The 19,536-nt window shown below is 39.6% G+C and overlaps 1 protein-coding gene across 1 annotated transcript; it reads right to left on the bottom strand.

Annotated features, from left to right (window-relative positions):
* Positions 1-6,622: 6,622 nt before the first annotated feature.
* On the bottom strand, positions 6,623-19,481 carry FAM199X (family with sequence similarity 199, X-linked). The gene is made up of 6 exons (XM_087748634.1): positions 19,173-19,481; positions 16,064-16,283; positions 14,160-14,309; positions 13,657-13,818; positions 12,276-12,536; positions 6,623-11,374 (listed from the first exon to the last, which is right to left on the bottom strand). Exons 1-6 carry the CDS (start codon positions 19,358-19,360, stop codon positions 11,204-11,206), a joined length of 1,152 nt encoding a protein of 383 aa, XP_087604760.1. The 5' UTR covers positions 19,361-19,481; the 3' UTR covers positions 6,623-11,203.
* Between the last annotated feature and the right edge of the window lie 55 nt (positions 19,482-19,536).

Below are 19,536 nucleotides of genomic sequence, written 5' to 3'. Positions count from 1 at the left end.
TTGAATAAGGGATGCTACTAAAAAAAAAAAAAAAAAAAAAAAAAAATCCTAACATGTTGATTCCTGTTCTTGAGCAATGTAAGTCTTAGCAAAGAACAGTATAGCTCCTTTTAGACTTTTTTTCTTCTTTGGGGAGGGGGTGCTGCAAGGGTTTACTGTTTCTTAACATAAAGCAATTAAGAAAAGTTTTCTTAGAGACAATGACTATCACTTTCCATAAACACTCTTTAGCAGTGCATTTTTAGAAAACCATTCTGATGGCATCCAACTAGAAACGTAGTGCTAACATGGCAAAGCCAAGTATTCTAATAGTGAGCAAGGGTTGGGTTTACTCTGCAAAATGTAAAGCAAAATAGTCTCAAAAGTAGAGTTAAGAGTACTTGTTAACTTGCAGAGATGGCCTTAAAAAGAAAAATTCAGAAGCAACTAGAATAATACTGATTTTCAAAGTTAAATTAGTTTTGTTTTGCAGATGCAAGATCCTTACTGCAAACGGTTTGGCTTGATCAAGTAGAATAACAAAGTTTCAAGGAAGGGAATGGTTACCAAAAAAAAAATATTTTTTTTTTCTTTTTTGTCTATACTCTGCTTTAGGTAAACTGACATGATAAGTCCTTTAACAACAGTACTGTTCAGCTGTATTCCCAGTCCCACATTGACAACAAGGCAATTCTCCGAATGCAGAGAAGATAAATGGAGTTAATGCCACTAAGCAAACATGACATTTTTGTTGTACTGTGATCATAGATGAGTCACTAAGTAAAATGATTAATCACAAATCAATGTTACTAGGCTCATTTAGAGATGATTCTCCCTTTGCAAAGCAGGTAGAAGCTCTAAATTTATAGGCTAATGCGTTTATTCTAGCTGTAGCAGTCTCGTTATTGGTCTTAGGCATCAGAGTCTGCAGGAAATTTGTGCGCAATTAAGCTAAAGTGATGACCTCCTTATACACATTTTGGCACTTTTTTATCTGATAGTGTGTTGTGCAAATATATAAATGAATTGAAGCATTACATAGAAATTACAGCTAATGCAATACTAAGAAAACTAGACATATACCAGAATTTTAATACATATGCCAATAAGGTATCTAGACCATAAATGACACTCATTTTATCAGTCTGCAAATGGGTTTATCAGTCCACAAATGGGTTTGTACTAAGATTTTAGACTGCTTCATTTTCACTTGACTAACATTTGTAACTTCTACAAACAATTTTATGATCTAAATTGTTTCAGGAGGAAGTGCATGGATTTGTTAAGCAACATGTTTATAAGTCATACACACACTGTGAATACTTTCTATCTGGTAAATAAATTGACCTTGTTTAAATATTAAGCAGAAAAAAATATATTCTCTCAAACTTCATAAAGGCTTGCTAGCACCATAATGCTTTTTTTCTCACCTTGAATTTAATGAAATTAAATACTCGCATAGACTCACGCACATGTCTTTATCTGCCTGCCTAATCTGTCAATATAAATTGTTTCTGGAGTGATCATTTCCAGCCTGCAAAGGGTAATTTTCCAGGGCAAAAGATTGTGCCAGTCCTAGACATGATAGGCCCTGGATCTCTGTACTGCCAGACAGGGACTATTTCAAAGCAGAGCTGGCTGAATATCAAATATGATTCAAAGAACATTAAATAAATACATGACAATTTGATCAACTTTAGTGTTCAATTACGCTTTCAGAAGGGTGTCATTAGCTGAGTATAATAAATATACTCGTGACTGCATGGTGAAAGTCAGCACCATAATGCACAAGTTTTTAGACCTGCCTAACACACACACACACAATGTTTTTGCTCTGCTCAGCGGTATTTGTAATACTAAGAATCACATAGCCATCTGGAAAACACAAGGTTTACACTGAGACCACAGTTAGATTCTCCACAATGTAGCAGTGTTAATGAAGGGATGTGGTGGCAAGGTCCCCAGGCTGGCCTATGCTCTAGCAAGGCAGAGAGCAGTTGCCAAGCAGAACCGTCCTAGAGTTACGAGATCCTAAGCAAAAATAATCTACAGTAACTGCTAAGCAGCTCACACTGCTCTTGCCAGAAAGTACCAGCCAGGTAGCGAACAGGCTACTGTGCTCTGGCTTAGGAAAAAGGTCAAGTATGAGATCTTTGGACATGCACAAAACTGTCCGGCAGGTGGGGCATTTATTGCTCAAAGACTACACCTGTCATTAACAGTTCTTGCTTACTTCCAGTGCTCCTCAAGATAGTAACTGATGCATTACACCTTTAGATACCTTTTGAATGCAGGAGACAAAGTGATCTAAACTATGTCTGAAAGAAGCTGTCCATACGTGAAAATTGACCAGCTATTAAAATGAACTTGCCTCAGCTCTTCCTTTGCTCCTCCTTTGCACAATGGAAGGTGAAACAAAAGCCTGTCACTAATTATTTATTTCTACACTGAACAAAGAAAGCAAGGACTAAATCAACTGCCTTTAAACTAAGAATGGAAACAAATACCAAGAAATGAGAATTACCTAAATAACTAGGAGGGTCTACAATGAATGAAAAATACCTTTTCAGCAGCTCCTATGAGGAACTGCCGTGTTGTGCTTGCTACTTACTGTTTTCAGGAAGTATAGACAGGAATTAGGTGACAAGAAAAACAAGAGAGCTATGTAGACATTAACAGCTGTATGTCACATTTTAAAGCTCTTTACTCTGCAGTCGTAATTTAAAACTTTACTCCCTCCTTTCAAGATTATTTGGGTACACATTTTCCCTAGGGGAGATATCCTAGAATTAATGACTTAAGAATCTGCTACTGAGAGCCCGAGTAGGAAGCGTACCTTCACAGGAGCCACGTTACAGGCAGGCATCCATACAGACATTAAAGTGCTATTTTGAACTTGGCACCGCAGCTTTCAGACCATTTTCTCTGTATTTTTCCCCATTTACAAGCCATCAGTAAGAAGGAATAAGCAAAGCATTTGCAAGAAACTTTACACCGTGGTCACAGCGGAACCAACAACCCTTCAGATCAGTTCCCCATTTTCAAAGGAAAAGTGCGTTTGAGCACCAAGCCACCTCAACTCTCCCAAGGCAGAAGCAGCACACTGCTGCTGGGCATCAGGCAGCTTACGTTTTGATGATATACCGGTATAATGGAGCTCATTAAACTCAGGTGGCAATATTTAACCAACCGATATGATTGGAAGCATCCCATCTTCTTGCAAGGCCATGCTGTAGCAATCAGGAGGAAGACAGTGCACGTGCTTATGAAGTCCAGGATTTCACAAGTTTTAGGCCAATGACACCAGTTCTCCCAACGCTGAAGAAACAGCAGCCCAGTATACTGTGATGGTGAATGTTGCTGGGTCATAGGATTTGCATGATGATGCTTCAGTGAAAAGACCTCAGAACTGAGGAGATACTGCTTTTTCTTAAGGGAGCATGGCTGATGCAAGGACCAGACACGCCGTTTCCAGCAAGCTGCCCCAGATCACCCTGCAACCAGCCAGCATGCTCAAGGCCTGCCAACAGCCGTTTCCCAGCTGAACCTAAGTATCTCTCTACTATAGTAATGTGACAATTTTAAACCAAAGACCTTATAAGCCATATGCTGAGCAAAGATTTGTCTAAATAAGTATTTCACCTGATAACTAGAACTCGTATTTCCTTTTGCATTTTGTTTTTATGACAGCTGCTGACACAGAGATAGAAGAGGCTGAGTCACTAGCGTATCTGCACAATCGCATATGAGTGCTCAAAGCCTTCCTAATGCTGCACAGGACCATTAAAAGCTTGACTTCCGAGAATGAACCCGAGATTCCAGGGAGAACTCCTCACATGTTCTCTGTGGTTATAATAGCCATTAGTAAACTTTTTTAAAGGTAACAGTAATTGCCAGACAAGTAGAGAGGAAAAACAACTTAACTACAGAACAGCTCCTGTTGAAGCAGTATTTTCCATGGTTCCAAAGGAAACCCCAAAGCCGTATTCAGAAGTTATTATTCAAAAAATAAAGGCAGTCAAGCTACATCTTCTCTCCCTGCCTTCCAGGGACAGACAGGTATCTACATTATGAGACTTCGTGCATTAAAAGCTGACAGCTTGTTTTCTATCATCCCCTAATATTTTCAACCACAAAATTCTCAGCCCACATCGAGGAAGGCTGAATTTGAACTAGAGACCAGGGAATTTAAAGCAGCAATACAGTATGCATACAGAAGTTAACCCTAAACCGGAATATACTTCCATCTTTCAATTGTAATAAGCAGTACCAGGCAGGAATTAGAAATCACCACCAACAGAAAAAGCCATTTTTTTCCTTAGTCACTGGAAATGTTATTATTGTAAAACTAACTCTCGACAGACACATTCCTCCTTCAAAAACCGCAGAAGAGGAGAACCAAATCCCCCTAATATTTTTTTAATAGGATACAACAGAATAAAGGGAAGTGTTTGTAGCAAAGCAAGGTTGGCAGCTGTAGTCACAAAGGCGAGTCAGATGACTACCGTGCTCCCTCTGGTGGCAATATGCATGGATGAGTGACTTCCCTTCGTTAAAATCACAGCAAATTGGTGGTCAAACTCTCAAATTCACCTACAGCAATAAACCTTCTTTCTTCGAGAAACTTTGTAGCAGTACAGCAGGTCCTTCAACTGAAGTAGCATTAGAAAGACTCTACAGCCAAGATGAATTACCATGCTTAAGCCTCAGGAATGTGGTCTACATGATGAGAAACGTGAATTTGAACTTAAATTCAATCTCAGCACCAGAGAAACCATTTACAAGAGATTAATGTTCTGGAAGGAGGTGAAAAAAAAAAAAATGTTTTCTATCCACTAGGACACAGGATACTTAGGAGCACATACAAAGGATCTCAGGAAACCAAATCGTAACAATTTCTGTACTGGGAAATATTTGGATCAAGTGTACGGTTCAGGCCAGTAGTAAGAGATGTCTGAAGACAGCAAGGTCATAGCCAATGCCATATTGCCCTATCAATTTAGTAAAGGAAGTTTATCGATTTGTTTTACCGGTGTGGAAATTTTGGTTCAGCTTGTGCCCAAATAGTGTTTGGCCATCAAATGAGACTTTCTCATTGCAGTGAAACTTGATACACTTGAGAAAGAAATGAAGCAATGTTTAAGGAGGGATAGTAGAAGATCCGTAACATGCAGTTAGTTGTGACCATATGACCTCACCTGACAGATACGCACCTGTATGCCAGGGGCTGTAACAACTCATCCGTGCAACCGTTACTTCTGTAATGAACTGCTGCAACAGGAGTTACTGGGAAAGTTCAGAAGTCCAAAGCAAAGCAGACCAGCTCGCTGAGATCCTGTGATTCAGAAAGCGTAAGCATCGGCTTCCCTGCAGCTTCTAGGTGCTACCCAGGGAGCAGCAAGTCCTTACTACAGGCGACCACCACAACAGGTCAAGGGCTTTGGCAACATTTTCATTTGTTTTGCTGCAAAACACTCTGCACTGTCACTGACCTTTGGGTGAAAACAGACAAAAAAACACAAAGTGAAGGCAAAGCAACACAAGAGCAGTAGCTTCTGCAGTTACATTCGGCAGCCTCCCAGTCGCAGACTCCACAACAATTAAAGGCCTCTGACAGTTTGACAGGACTTGCTGTGACATGCAATGTTTCTGCCTTCACCTGTCCCTCTCCATCCCTCAATATCTACAGAACAGGCTGGGATGGTAAAATTTGGTCAATTCTAACTTCTGTATGTGTTTGATGAGAATCAATTTCCGTAAGCGTTTGATGAGCTGGGATGAACAAGGCAGTTTAGATCCCTGAGATGCTGCAGAAGACTTTCTGAACACTGAGGAATACATCCTTATGCCAGCTATTCTCTTCTCAGGTTTTCAGGATTTTTCTGCTGGATTCCAAAGGGAAAAAGGAATTTTCATAATATTACACTTGAAACTTCAATATCGCAGAAGGTAAATCTGGTTCAGCGACAACACAGAATATACAGGCTGGCAAATGTCCTCACTGTAGCCTACTCAGACACTGGTGATTGCAAAGTCATTGCCACTGCCGTGTCCTTGCTGGTGCTGCGTGTCTTGGTGTGCACCACTGCAACTTCTGGAATCCCCAAGAATACCCGCTTCTGCTGTAGCAAATGAGATCTGGATTTACAACAGTGACACGCAGGTGCCTGCACGATGAACTGTAGGAGCATGGTAGGTTGTCAGCTTTTAAGTCCTATTAGGGATTTTATGCGTCACAGGATAGGTGGTGGTTTGATGGCTACGGGTACCAAGGGTGACAGCAGAAGAAGATTCAGAGTTATTGCTGGCAACAAAAGTGATTAGACTTCCTATGCCCACAGCTATATAGTATATAGCATATATATAAAAAGTCCTCTGGCACAGAAATCAAAACTAGGGACAGACAGCTTTCAGTACAAGATCTTGGGTTATATCATTCACAACGAATAATTGTTTTCCTATAAACAGTTCTGATGAGATTTTGTGGATAACAACCCACACTAGTCAAGGAGGGACTGGTTTACTTTCTGCCACAAAGAACAGTTAACATGTGCCACTTTATTTGTACTTCCTGCTTGAACAGTGAGTATGCAATTCCTATATATGAATCCCCCTGCCAAAAGATACCACAGTTTCATCAGAATATCTTTGCTATGTCATCAATTTTAATTCCAACCTGTATTTCAATATGCACATAACTATTTTCAAATACAATGAAAACTTGAAGTCAACAGCATCAGTCACCAGCATTGCAGCTTTCAGTAAATCCTTTGCAACTTCAGAAAAATCTCTATAAACATTGTGGAAAGTAGATACAGAATGTACAGAGGACAGTTTTCTATACAAAAGTGCATTTTAGCAATAGAATTAGCAGAGAACCTGGGGAAAAAAAACACCTCAATTTAAGCAGTACCATATACTCTAATCTATACCCCCATCTCTCCCCCAAAAAAGAAAAAAAAAAAAAAAAAATCACAAAACCCCACTTTCTCTTTGCTTTGGTTATGAACTATATTCAAGGCTTCAACATTACAATTTTTTTTTTAATTGAAGAATATATTTGTAATTTGGAAATGCTTTAAAGTTAGCCAGATGAGAGAATGCAATGATTAATCAAGAGTTAATCGTCAAAATAGACAAGCTTTGAATATTACTAGGATTTGCCCTTAGCAGATTAATAAACTATCTTTGCAATTCTTAAATGGAAAATTGCATGTTGTGTTTTCTATGCCCAAGAACTGCAAGATCAGTAAGCTAAAGAACATTAAACCAACAAATCTAACAACATTCACCATGAAAATCTGGCTTATAAGAATGAACTTCAAGAGCCCCCCAAAATAGTTAGGTTTATTAATATTTATAGACCAATGCATCAACAGATTTCAAAGCTGAAAGAGTGTTAGGAGAAAAGAAATGGCTTCAGGCCATTCAGCATAGATGAACAGTAAATATTGCCATTTTTATGTTTCTATATTGTATATGCACTCTGATATAAATGCATATGAATAAGTTCAAGCAGGTTGGTTGGTTTGTTTTTTCCCCAGAGAATGATCTTCACAGGTTTCAAACCACAATATGAGAACTAAAAGTTAAGCCCCGGAAAGTCCTGCAAAGACTTTTCTTGCTCCTCTTAGTAAGCACCCCATGCTGAGCATACTATAACCATCTTTTAATCCATTTCCCAGATAAAGAAAAATAGATAATATCTTAGAGACAAAGGATGACATTAGGTACACACACAAAAATTAGACAGGTTTGTCAGGCAGCTAGCTTTCTTCCTTATATTTAAAATCATATTAGAAAAGAATGTTCTCTATTGTTTACAGTCCTATTGCAATCAGACTTTTAGTGCTCCTTCTAAGCCTTTTTAGAGAAAAAGTTACCATGGAAGCAAACCATTAATGTTACAGAGTCTAAATTGATTACATTCATATTACAGTGGGTACAAAGCACCTAGATATACAGCTTCAGTACCATGGAGCCATACAGCTATGAGCTTTTTCCTGTTTGTCTCTATTTTGCTTTTAAGCTTGACATTTTTTATCTATGAATAAAAAGCAGAGACTCGATTCTTTTTTGAGAAAGCACTAATAAGACCGCATGATTTTAGCGGTCTGTTACTCTTCTTTATCTATCTGAACCTGATAATCTGTAGATAACTTCCTGTAAAACAAAGAGGTAGCCACAATGGCCAACACTCGAATCAGCAAGACCAGGTTTAACTAAAATTCCAGCTGTTTGACTAATGCCACGGGTATCCAATACAAATTCATAGAATCATTTATGTTGGAAAAGACCTTTAAGATCACCAAGTCCAACCATAAACGTAACACTGCCAAGTCCACCACTAAACCATGTCCCTAAGCACCATATCTACATGTCTTTTAAATACCTCCAGGGATGGGGACTCAACCACTTCCCTGGGTAAGAACACAGCATATTGCAGGGAAAGACAAGAATCTGACAAAAACACCTCCCCCCTCCACGAAACCAGTGTGTCATTAGTTCAAAGAAAGATGTGAAAAGAAAAGGGGAAAAGACCCAAACATGTAGAAGTATTGAGAACTCTCAAATCCCACAGCTACTTCAGGCCTGATTCTATGAGATGCCAAGTACTCGGCAAAGACAACATTCAGGTAAGCAAGATGTTACTCTGCATTCTTAGCAGAGCATTCAGAGTTTTGTATTCTTATGTTATAAGCATCCTGGGACTACAAGATTGCAGCGCTATAAATTATTACCATGGAACCCCTGGAAATCCACTCTCTTCTATTGTTTTTAACTGTCACACAAGTGACTGAAGTACCCAGCTGGAGATGACATACCACAATCAGCTACTGTGGCACCCAGGACCTTTTCATCCAACGGAACAGATGAGCAACTGGACCCATCTAGTCACTCGGATTAAATTCTACTTACATGCTCACACTAAGATCAAGATGGAAATACTATCCTCCTTCATTTCATGATCTCTGGAAGCTAGTAGACAGGTGACCAAAAAGAACTGTACCTCATCAAAATGAGGGGGTCTTCTCTCAACAAAGCCCGAGGGATTTTAAACTCTGAAGAGCTGCTGAAACAGAATAAAGTGACACACTTTCATGCTGCACCATGCTGAGATATTGCACCTTCCTTACAATTCATTTCAGAGTCTCAATTCTTTACAGTATTAAGTATGCATTTTTCTTCAGAAAAAAAAAAATTCAGGTTTCAAAGTCACTGCAGAAAAAAAAGGTTGTACTTAACTGTGACAGTGCACACACAGTGAAACGTTTCATGATGAATTCATCCATTACAGCCATGGTAAATTGCAAGAGTTCAACAACTGCACCCTGAAATTAGCTGAATTGACAACAATTCGATTTTTTCTTCCATCCAAGATATTTAAAAGAAGCTCCAGAGTTAAGTCAATCTAAATTCTCAGTAACTTGTATACTGTTAAGAAACTTTTGGTATTGTTTCTACAGGAGGAAGGGAGTCCTCAACCAGCACTTGCACTGCAAGCAAATACTGACAGGTAACAGTCACTTCTGGTTAGTGGTGAAATAACTGGCCATATGGGATAGCTAACACTCGAGTCTGAAATAACACTACCTAGCTTTTAATCAGGCAATGGCAATGGCCAAGTCTGGGTACCTGTTGTCTAGCAGCAGTAAGAGTTCACACACCCTAGTTTGACTATGGACCTCATCTATTTCTTCTTGAAGCCCTTTCAGAGGCCATTGTTCAGATATACTGGTCAGTTTATTTTGAGGCTACAAGGAATGCCACTTCAGCTGTCAGGGCTAATATATCTGTGCAGGACATGCAAAATGAATGTGAGTAGTCCTATATAAAGTTGATCATGCAATTCTGCAGGATTGGGCTATATCCTGCAATTACAGGCACCTGTGGCCACACTAAACTGCCAAACTCCTTAATTCACAAGAGCAAAATGAAAGTAATGAAGCATCAAGATAATGACAAATTACCTCCTAAACTCAGAACTAGAGAATATTTTTATAATCTTTTAAGTTTCATGTTGAAGTTTAGAAGTATCATTTTTATCTCAGCTGTGGGGGGAAGGAGTTCTGTAACAAGTAGTTCCAAGATAAAGACAAAAGTCACCTTACAGATTGTCACAGACTGCTACAAACCTCCCTACCTGAAAGCCACAATTTCTCCTCGTTTTCTTAGCAAGAGAAATTTCAAAAGCAGGCAGACAACAAAAGGAGAATTCTGAAACATGTAATGATGTAACAACCCACGCAGAAGACACATCCTCAGCTAAACATACAATTAAAAAGCACAGCTGCATTAATTAAGTTCTCTTGCCAACAACATGAATCTATTCAGATACGCTTCTGGGGAAAAAAGCCACCAAAGTTGTGTGCCACTTGTTTGCACTTCTGTTTCCAGTAGCATTTTTAACTATTGTAAGTAGTGTCCTAGACAACTTAATTGCAGATTAGTGTACTTTCAATGCATAAAGACGGTTTTATTTGAATCTTTTCATAGCAATACTAGGTATGTACTGGTCAACCATTAGTCACAATCATACTATAAGATACTGAGCAGCAAAATAACTTTCTGAAGACTAAGCTTGCAAGTTGTTTTTTTTAATTCTAATTGCTTCCTAAAGAACTACATTATTAGGCATTATTTGTGTTACAGATTCCCTGCATTAGAAGTCCTGCTTCTTGTTTTCTGTGTAGTTTGAGTCAAATAGCAACTTCTAGAAAAGGATTTATCACAGTACTTTGATTTTGTACGATCCAAGAGCAAGACTGAAGAAAGGCCTATAAAACTAAAGATTTTTTCCTCATGCTAAACAACCTGCCTAATAATGGGAAAGGAAGACGAACAAGCCAAGTGCAACATTAACTCCAAGTGGGAAAAAACCAAAAAAGCTGAAGCATAGTAATGCATGCTTAGTGTCATCCAAAAGCACCCCTAGACTTGTGTCTTGCAAGTAAGTTGGCATGTTTGTCAAGTTCAAGTTTCCTTAAAATTGCATCTATTCAGCAGCTTTTCAGAAGTCAGTTAAGTTTCTGAAGTATTTGTTGCAAAATTAGTCTCAAAAAGCTGAAGTTACTCAATACTTAGACCTTCTTACCAAAATTACACTTGAGAAAAGATCTGGTTTATACTGTTAACACTAATCAAAATTTGGTCAAGAAATATATGTAAACAATAAGGATAATACATTTAAGGCTTAGAAAGAACACTGATGAATTCACCCCTGTCACATTAAAACATCCACATCTCCTTCATGGTCCTCCTCAGTCACTTTTAAAGAGAGCACTTCTTCATTAAGAAATAATCCACTCAGTCTTTCCTTACGAGCTTGTCTCTGTTCTTTCAGCTGTCTCTTGCGTAAGGCCTTTTGCTGTAGTTTCCGTTGCTTGGAACGTTTCTGTCAAAATACAGAAGAGACAAAAAGTAAGATTTTGTTCTGCAGATTAGAAACCACCTTTAAAGCTGGCAAATATAAGTTAACCTCTAAAATAACATCTGCTCTGAAAAATAACTAAAATGAATTCTCAGAGGTGGTGCAAATATTAATCCAAAATCATATCCAATATTAAAATATCAAGACCGTTGACCATGCCCGAGTTATGAGGCACAACATCGCCCTGTGATGTTGCGTAGATGAGTCTTTGATCAGAAGAATCTTTATTGCAGGGGAAATGTTACAGTCTTATAATAACCTGAGATATTGAAGAGCAAGCAGGAACTCCTCCTCTCCTCCACACTTGAAATTGAAATTAGAGAGACAGGACAAGTGCCACAGTACTACTTTAAGTGAAAACACGCTTCAGTAGGTCACTCCTCACCAAGTAATCTCATGAGACATGTTGGAAGAATAAACTGAAGAAGATTCAAAAAGCCTGATGAAACTTCTAGTTGGGAAAAAACCACAACCAAGACAGTCTTTACTATGCAGAAATTATGCCTAGATTAGGTTGATCAATCTTGAATAAGTTTTTTTTTGGTAAAACTGTGTGTTCATTCAAGGAAGTAAGTTAGATGCATAAGCTCTTATTCAACCCCCGCTCACCTTAATCTAAACGAAAGTATTGAGAAGATCTACTACATAGAAACCTCAGGCTTTCACTTAGAAAAAGTCATGGGAAGAGCACAAGTTTAAGTTCCTCATGGTCATGTCAGAGGAAACAGTCAGCATTGGTTTAGCTAGACAACTTCAGCAGATTCTCAGCTACTAACCATGCTCCTTCAGTACAAATATCCCAGTTAAGATCACACCTTAACAAGTCAGACAGCTTAATACACGTGTACATAATTAGAAACTTTACTTTTGAATCCCGGATTCTTTCTGCAGCACTTGTAGACAAATTACTATCACTGTGCGCTCGACTCATGTTGGCACTTGAGTTTGAAGCGGAGTTAGCAACGCTAGAACCACTGCTGCTTGCTGAGCTGACCATGCTGGCACTGCTGCTGCTGGCACTGGCACCGCTCACACCACTGGTACTTGCACAACTGTAGCTACTCCTCTTCCAGCTTTCCCTTGCAGACCGTTGACGAGGTCCGTGTTCCTTGATATAGTTTCTCACCTTTAGAACAGAGGCAGCAGAATTACTAAAGCCTGATAAATACTGTACTGAGATACTCCTTTCATGGAAAAAACACAACTTGCCTATTAATAATGATGAAGTTATTGGATCAGTTCAGTTAGTCTTCTAAAACATTTTGCTGTGGCTGCTTAAATCCCAAGCTATCTGGCAGTCATCAAGAGAATTTAACTAAGAACTAAGTTAATATTAAACTTCATTACGGAAGGAAGACAACTAAGTAACAAGTTTTGGGTTTTTTTTCCCCTCTCCCGCCCCCCAAGTTTTCTACTACATAACAGTAAGGTATTATAACACCAAACAGGAATACCAGTCAAGTTCAACTGAACTAAGTTTTTTACCTAATCTATCAAAACCCTTTATTTTGCTAGGTATACTCAAACAAAAGTGGCTGCAAGGAAAGTAGTACTCTTCTGCTTTAAGATGATACTTATAAAATGTTTGAAAAATGAAATAGGCCAAGCCCATAAGAGCAGTGAACGTTTTCCATTTTCAACCTTTACCTTCATCATAATCACAAATACAGAGTAACACTGAGGAGTCCAGCTTGTTTGGATACTGCATCTTTTCCCAACAACACATCACAACAGAACAAAGACAAGACGACAGCAGCATGTATCTACCACACTAATCAGGTACCCTTTTTTGTTATAATTTGTATTTCGTAACATTTTTGAAACACATTTTTCTATATCCCTTTTTACATGAAACTTATGATCTTCCCCAATGAATTCCAGTCCTTTGAAGTTTTAAATGCTAGTTTACATTCTGTGAGCAAATGAAGATCCTCAACCAGTTGATGGTCATGAAGTGGAATAGGCTTTGTCATAAGTAGTACTGGGCCCACAGCGTAATTCATTACGCACACACCAGCTTAGGCTTAACGCAGATTGAGAATATATAACCACAGTCTTTCATATAAAGGTTTAATGCATACAATATGCTTTTGAACTCTATTTTCCCTCATTGACAATATTGTGCTCTAGTGTATCTCCCTATATCTAATGATTATGTATAAAAATTGATCACAGCTCCTTAAGAGATTTTGCAAGATGTATCAGATGCTGAAACCCCAAAGTCATATGTACAAACCTTAACTCACCTGTTTCAATTTTTCGTCTGTGAGACAGTTCAATTCAATAATGAACTCACTATCTGTAGGCGAGATCTGAGCAGTAGGATCAATAATTTTAATAATATCAAGTTGCTCTCGAAGGCCCATCTCTGTACTGACTTTGCGACTCAAATATTCAATATATTCAACCTAGGACCCAAAGAAAGACAGGTCATTTTAAAGTATTATTGATTCTAAACGAGTGACAGAAAAAAGGAAGGACCAACAGAACAAGGCGTGCTTAAATTTCACATTTCCTGTGATTCTAGCCTCATTGAGTATTCTTAAAAACTCACAGTGAAAACCTAAGTATGCATCAAACTGCCTACTACAGATGCAGAAGACAAGAAGATTTAGTTTCAAGAATCAAGTAGTACTGCACAGGTCAACATTTACACCTACAGCAATCAGCACGTCCTTTAAGATGTGGCACTACTTGAAAGTTCTTCTGTGTATTACAGTTCTCACATAGGAAAAAAAGTCAGTTTCACCTGTTCATCATTTGTCATTGCACTCCATGGAAGTTCATCAAGATTCCTATGCTTGTTTTTCTTTTTCGGAAGCAGACAAGGAGAGCTCGGAATACTAGGTATAACATCAGAAAGTACATCACTCCCACTTGTAATGTCGCTGCCAGGCAACTTGTAACATGCAAGAGAAAGAACAAAGCCTTAGAATACAGTAGGCAGATTTAAAGTAATTTTAACACTATTAACAATTCAAAACATACCATCAAATTAGCAAAGCGTCGCTTACGCTATGTACTCTAACAACTTGTTAATAATTACTCATAACCCTGCAGTACTCCTTTGAATCTTCTAACAAACAGCAAGTGCAGCAGACTCAATTCACGTATTCTCTACTTATCAATCCTCTTTTTAAAAAATTGCATTTAAGAAAACAGCAGAATGATGTGGCATTTCAACTACTTCCCTTCTCTATCAGTGTAAATTGTCCATTACAATCCAAACCTAAATCTAAACCTCCCATTTTAAAGCATAAGTCTAGTTTAAGGAAGATAATTTCAAAGTAGGTTTGTAATTTATACCACACCCCATAATTACACAAGACAATTCAATTAAAATCACTGTCATTTCCCTGGAAGCAACTGCAGAACTTTAGCTAGCTTCATTTATACAACTGACGTGTAATTTCTGAATGCGCTTCCAGTTAAAGTGTGAGAGTTGGATTACTCATGCTCAGATTCTGCCAGATAACAGCATAAAGAGCTATAAAAAAGTCTTTCCAAAATTCTACAAGTCCAATCCAGTGTGTCTCTTAAGAAATGCTTGTTTTAAAAAACAAAGAATAGTAAAAAGAAAAAAGCTAGTTACTAATCAAACATGCTGTCAGCTAACTAAGACACAGGAAATTGCTTCTTTTCAAAACAATCGCCAAGTCTATCAGGCAATTAAAATTTCACAACTCAATGAAGCTCTGAATCTTTGGGATCCAATCTGAGTTGTTCCTACAACTGTAACTTCTGTGATACAATATACATAGAGACTAGCAGTTAGACTAAAACAGTAAGACATTCAGAGCTAATCTCAGTCCATGTTATCTTAAATTCATTTGCATCTTCTGGAACAGGATTTGCACTTTCTTGAAATCAGTGTTTTCAGTCCTTATACTGCATTTAGAAGACTCTGGACGTGCTTTGACTAAGCTTTATGATGAAATTTAAAAGTATTCCTAGTATATTCTGAAGAACCACATTTCCTGTTTCAAAGTTATGTATACATTCACAATTGATTTAAGTCTATAATATAAAAAGTCAATTTAAGTCTATAACATACAAAAAGATTTGCATGTAACAATTGAAAAACTGATGAACAAAGACCTCCACAAACTAGAGATACCTGACCAGGACTGCATCCAACACAGACTAGTAAAAAGGAGGACGTGATTCACCTTCACACTTTTCCCATCCTGGTGAGACAAAGTGAGCTCTGTACTCTTACTGCACAGAAAAAAAAGATGGAAATAGGCTATGGCAAGAGCTTCTACACTTTACCTAGGTGCCAGCTCCATTCCAGAGGAAGATTTAATACAACCAAATCACTGGAAGCAGACATCTATAACCAGATTTCATTAGCAGGGCAGATCCTCTGTACAAAGGATCTAAGCTCATGGCTACAAGACACATGTTGGTCACTAAAATCAAGCTACCATAATATGTAAGCATCCCTCTTTGAAGAGCTGACCTTCGGTCTCTCCTCCAGATTAAGAACGCTGGAATAAAATGGAACGAACATCTCTATGGCTGAAGATTCAGATATCTGCTCTTACATTCAGTAGTTACCAAGAAACAAACGCTGAGAACTTTTCAATTAAAGCTAAACCCAGCACTTAATAGTCTATACAAAATTTTATGCTTAGAGTGGAACTAGTTTACCTGCCATTCAAACTCACTGTCTGACCAATCCCAGTATGTGCTGATAGAAGAAGAGACGTCACTGCAGACACTACCCTCGGGGAACAAATCAAAAGAGGTGAACTCCTGGTCATCCAATAGAGAGTAACAGTCATCTTGATCACCAACTGAAACCGATGAGAACAGCTCCTCACTGCACTCTGAGCTGGCTACACTGGTTCCACAAGACGTCAAGTTCCACCTGCAAAACAGGACAAAATAAATAGAAAGCAGCAAACATATTGGCATCATGTGTCCTGAAAAACGCTCAGTTCTTTTAAGTCTCAGAAAACTATCTCCACTTTGCTTGCCAGTAACATTATACATTGATTTTACTGAAATAAGTTATAATTATGTAAATTGAAGTATTCTGTTTTAAAATATTTTTAAAGGTCCATAAACAACACCAAAGGGAATTCAAAGTTAAAAATGGCAAGGCAAAAATCCATATACAGTTAGTATAATTACACCTTTATTTTAATATATTAACACTTTCCACCCCAGAGCCATGATTCCTGTAGAGTGTAAATTGTCTTTTTTTTTCATTGGTTGTTTTTTTAAATACACTGACCTAAAAATATAATTTCCAGTACGTTAGAACATTTAAACTTCCATGTAAATTGAAATAAGCAAAACTGAGTAGTAAATCAATTCTACTTCAGGACAAACAGGAGTCAAAAAGAAATTCTAGGTTGATAATCCCCCACAAAACTAAGGCTTAATAAGGAAACACATTATGGATACACCCAAGGCTCCACTATTCACTATTTTCAACTTTGAATGCCAAAAACATTGGACACACTGTTGAAAAGAGACAGCACAAGATGGGAAAACTACCTGTGTGAAAATGCTACCACTGCAAAACTAAACACTTTTTTTCCCCCCTCATAATTTCATTTAAAAAGCTAGTTAGTGCTGTTGCTAAAGGAAAACAATTGAGGACTCAAACTTCACAGAAGAGGTTTTTTACTCTAATGACAACAAGCCAGAGTTTAACAAGCTCATGAAATCAGTCTCCATATCTGGATTTATTTTACATATTGGTGAAAAGTAGGTTGAGACAACTATGAGTCAGCACAGCACTGCAATATGGCCAAAACAATTTGAAAAGGGCTTCTAAAATTCACCACACAAACCCATGCTATCATCTCCTGTTCCATCAGCCTATCCACTTCAGCCTGGCTAACTCGAAAAACATTCTGCTATCCAACTGCAAGAGCTGAGCAATGCCATCACCCAGAAAGGCTGGTCCTCACCGTCGTTATTTAAGCTGCATACCAGGTTGGCTAAACATGTGTGTGATTAATTCACTCCCACATCTATTCGGCCAGCAGTGGTTTTATCCAATATTAAAGACATTTCAAAAACTTTTCTTTTAGCAGATTCAGGAGATCTTGCCTGCCCGCCCTCCCTTTCTGCATCCCTTATACACGTGCGATGTTTTACTGGTACAGACTTTTGTGGGCAGGGCAATCAATCAGTATAGAATAGAATATGAGCATGGTGACACAGCATGCTTTTGAACAGTACTACAGTTTCAGTATTCGTGAAATATTGATGAAAGGAAAGATAGGGTGGACAAAGTTTCCAGACTCATCAAAACACAGGATGAGGCACGGGGGCTCTACCGCCAACCAAGGACGCACAGATACTCCAGGTATGCAGTATCACTGCAGGTACAGGCAGTCAGCCCTCGCCTTCTCATACTCAGGGAGGCCTGCTGTACTCGCCGGGGTGAACTGGATTAACAAGAAGTGGGAACTACATTAAAATTACTCATAACTTTAAAAAAGAGAAAGCCTTATGCGAACACCACAGATTGAGCCGTGCCTCTGCAATGGCTTAATCAGTGCAAGACAGGGCACATCCTTGCCCAAAGCAGCGAAATACCCACTCAAGATGCCTGCGTTACAAACCTGGGTTTATAAAATGAGCAAGCCTGAATAACACACTCAGGAAGTGACAGGCAATAAAAAAATAAACATACAAAATGAATTAAATGCAGATTTGGTGAATACCACACATCTTACAGATATGCTATGAATACATCTTACTGTTCATGTCACAATTGGGTCTTACGATGTAAGAACTAGATCATGAAAGGGTATTCCATTTGATCAAGGCTCTTCACGCTGAATCATTTAAGAATCTATAATTAAGAGCTTACCCTTGTGAATGACACTTTTAAAGCGTAATTTCCATGATTTCATACAAATTCAATTGAAAGATTACCTTATTATTCACTCTTCATTATGGTGTAGTAGAAACACTAATAGCCAGTAAAAGTATCTTGCAACTCTGGAACAGGAACTAAAACTATCCACACATAAGTTCAAGACTGAAATCTCACAAATTGTTCTCAAAAAAAGCTACTGGTATATTCAAGTTTAATACTATGCATAAATAGTAGCAGAATTAGGTTCTTAGGTAAGCAGGACTGTTTGGTTTTGATTTTATAAGCACAACAGGAATTTCTTCGTAGACCTGCATTTGCATTTTTAGACTAGACCTTTTCTGCAAATTACAGACAGAATAATTTGCCCTTAATTAGTAGCATGGGATGGAAATGTTTCTGCAGGAATCAGTGCAGTCACCAAGCCTCCTGACTCATTCTGAACCTCTGCAGGTTTGCTTGGTGTCCACGCCAGGCCTGCTTATAATAATTAAAAGCACACCACTCACTGGTTGCCCATCCTACAGCGCTCAAAACTGCATTTTAAGAAATTCGGAACGGAACAAATGCATTTTAAAAAGCGACCGAGCTCACGCTGATTATCAATTGTAATATTATTAGCCAAAACCAGACTAAGCCCATGCTCAGCCCTGCCCAGGGGAAGCGTACCCCAAGCTGGGGCGTACCCCGGTCGTACCCAGGCCGGTACCAGGCCGGGGAGCGGGGGAGGGAAGCGCGGCCCTCCTGCTCCGGGAGCTCCGGGGCAGCCCGACGGGTCCCCGGCGAGGGGCGGCAGCCGCCGCCGCGCTCCGGCCGCCTCAGCCCCGCGCCGCCCGCCCGCCCCGGCCCCCCTCGGGCGGCATCACCGAGCCGCCGCGGCCCAGCCGCCTCGGTCCGCCGGGCGGGCGGCGGGCGGACCTGTTGGAGTGGAAGCGGTGCAGCGGGTCGGTGCGGTGGCAGGAGGAGAGCTGGCAGCCGAAGTCGCTGACGTCCAGGCAGCCCTCCTCGCTCAGGCTCAAGCTGCCGCCCCGCGGCGGGTGCTGGTGGGAGAGCAGCGGGCAGGGCTCCTCGGGGGCCAGGAACTTCTCGTACGGCTCCTCGGTCATGGCGGCGGGAGCGGCTCCGGCGGGGGGGAGGAGGAGAAGGAGGAGGAGGAGGAGGAGGCGACCGCCTCACGCAGGTAGCGGCCGAGCCGCAGGCGCCGCCATGAGCGGCCGGTCCCGGGCTGCTTCCGGCGCCCGCCCTCCGCGCCGGGACGCCACAGCGCCCCCTGCCGCGGCGG

Source organism: Nipponia nippon, unplaced genomic scaffold, assembly GCF_047370975.1.
Source record: "Nipponia nippon isolate SJK-2023a ecotype South Korea unplaced genomic scaffold, ASM4737097v1 scaffold_12, whole genome shotgun sequence".
In the NCBI taxonomy this organism is placed as follows: Eukaryota; Metazoa; Chordata; class Aves; order Pelecaniformes; family Threskiornithidae; genus Nipponia; species Nipponia nippon.
This window is presented reverse-complemented; position numbering and strand designations above follow the sequence as displayed.

What these genes read in the sequence shown, in the direction of transcription:
- FAM199X (XM_087748634.1), bottom strand. Translation starts at nt 19,360, where the DNA reads ATGACCGAGGAGCCGTACGAGAAGTTCCTGGCCCCCGAGGAGCCCTGC. An exon ending in ACAGTGAGTTTGAATGGCAG is followed by an intron (nt 14,310 to 16,063) that starts GTAAACTAGTTC and finishes GCATGTTACAAG; the next exon opens with TTGCCTGGCAGCGACATTAC. An exon ending in AAAGAATCCGGGATTCAAAA is followed by an intron (nt 11,375 to 12,275) that starts GTAAAGTTTCTA and finishes GTATTTTGACAG; the next exon opens with AAACGTTCCAAGCAACGGAA.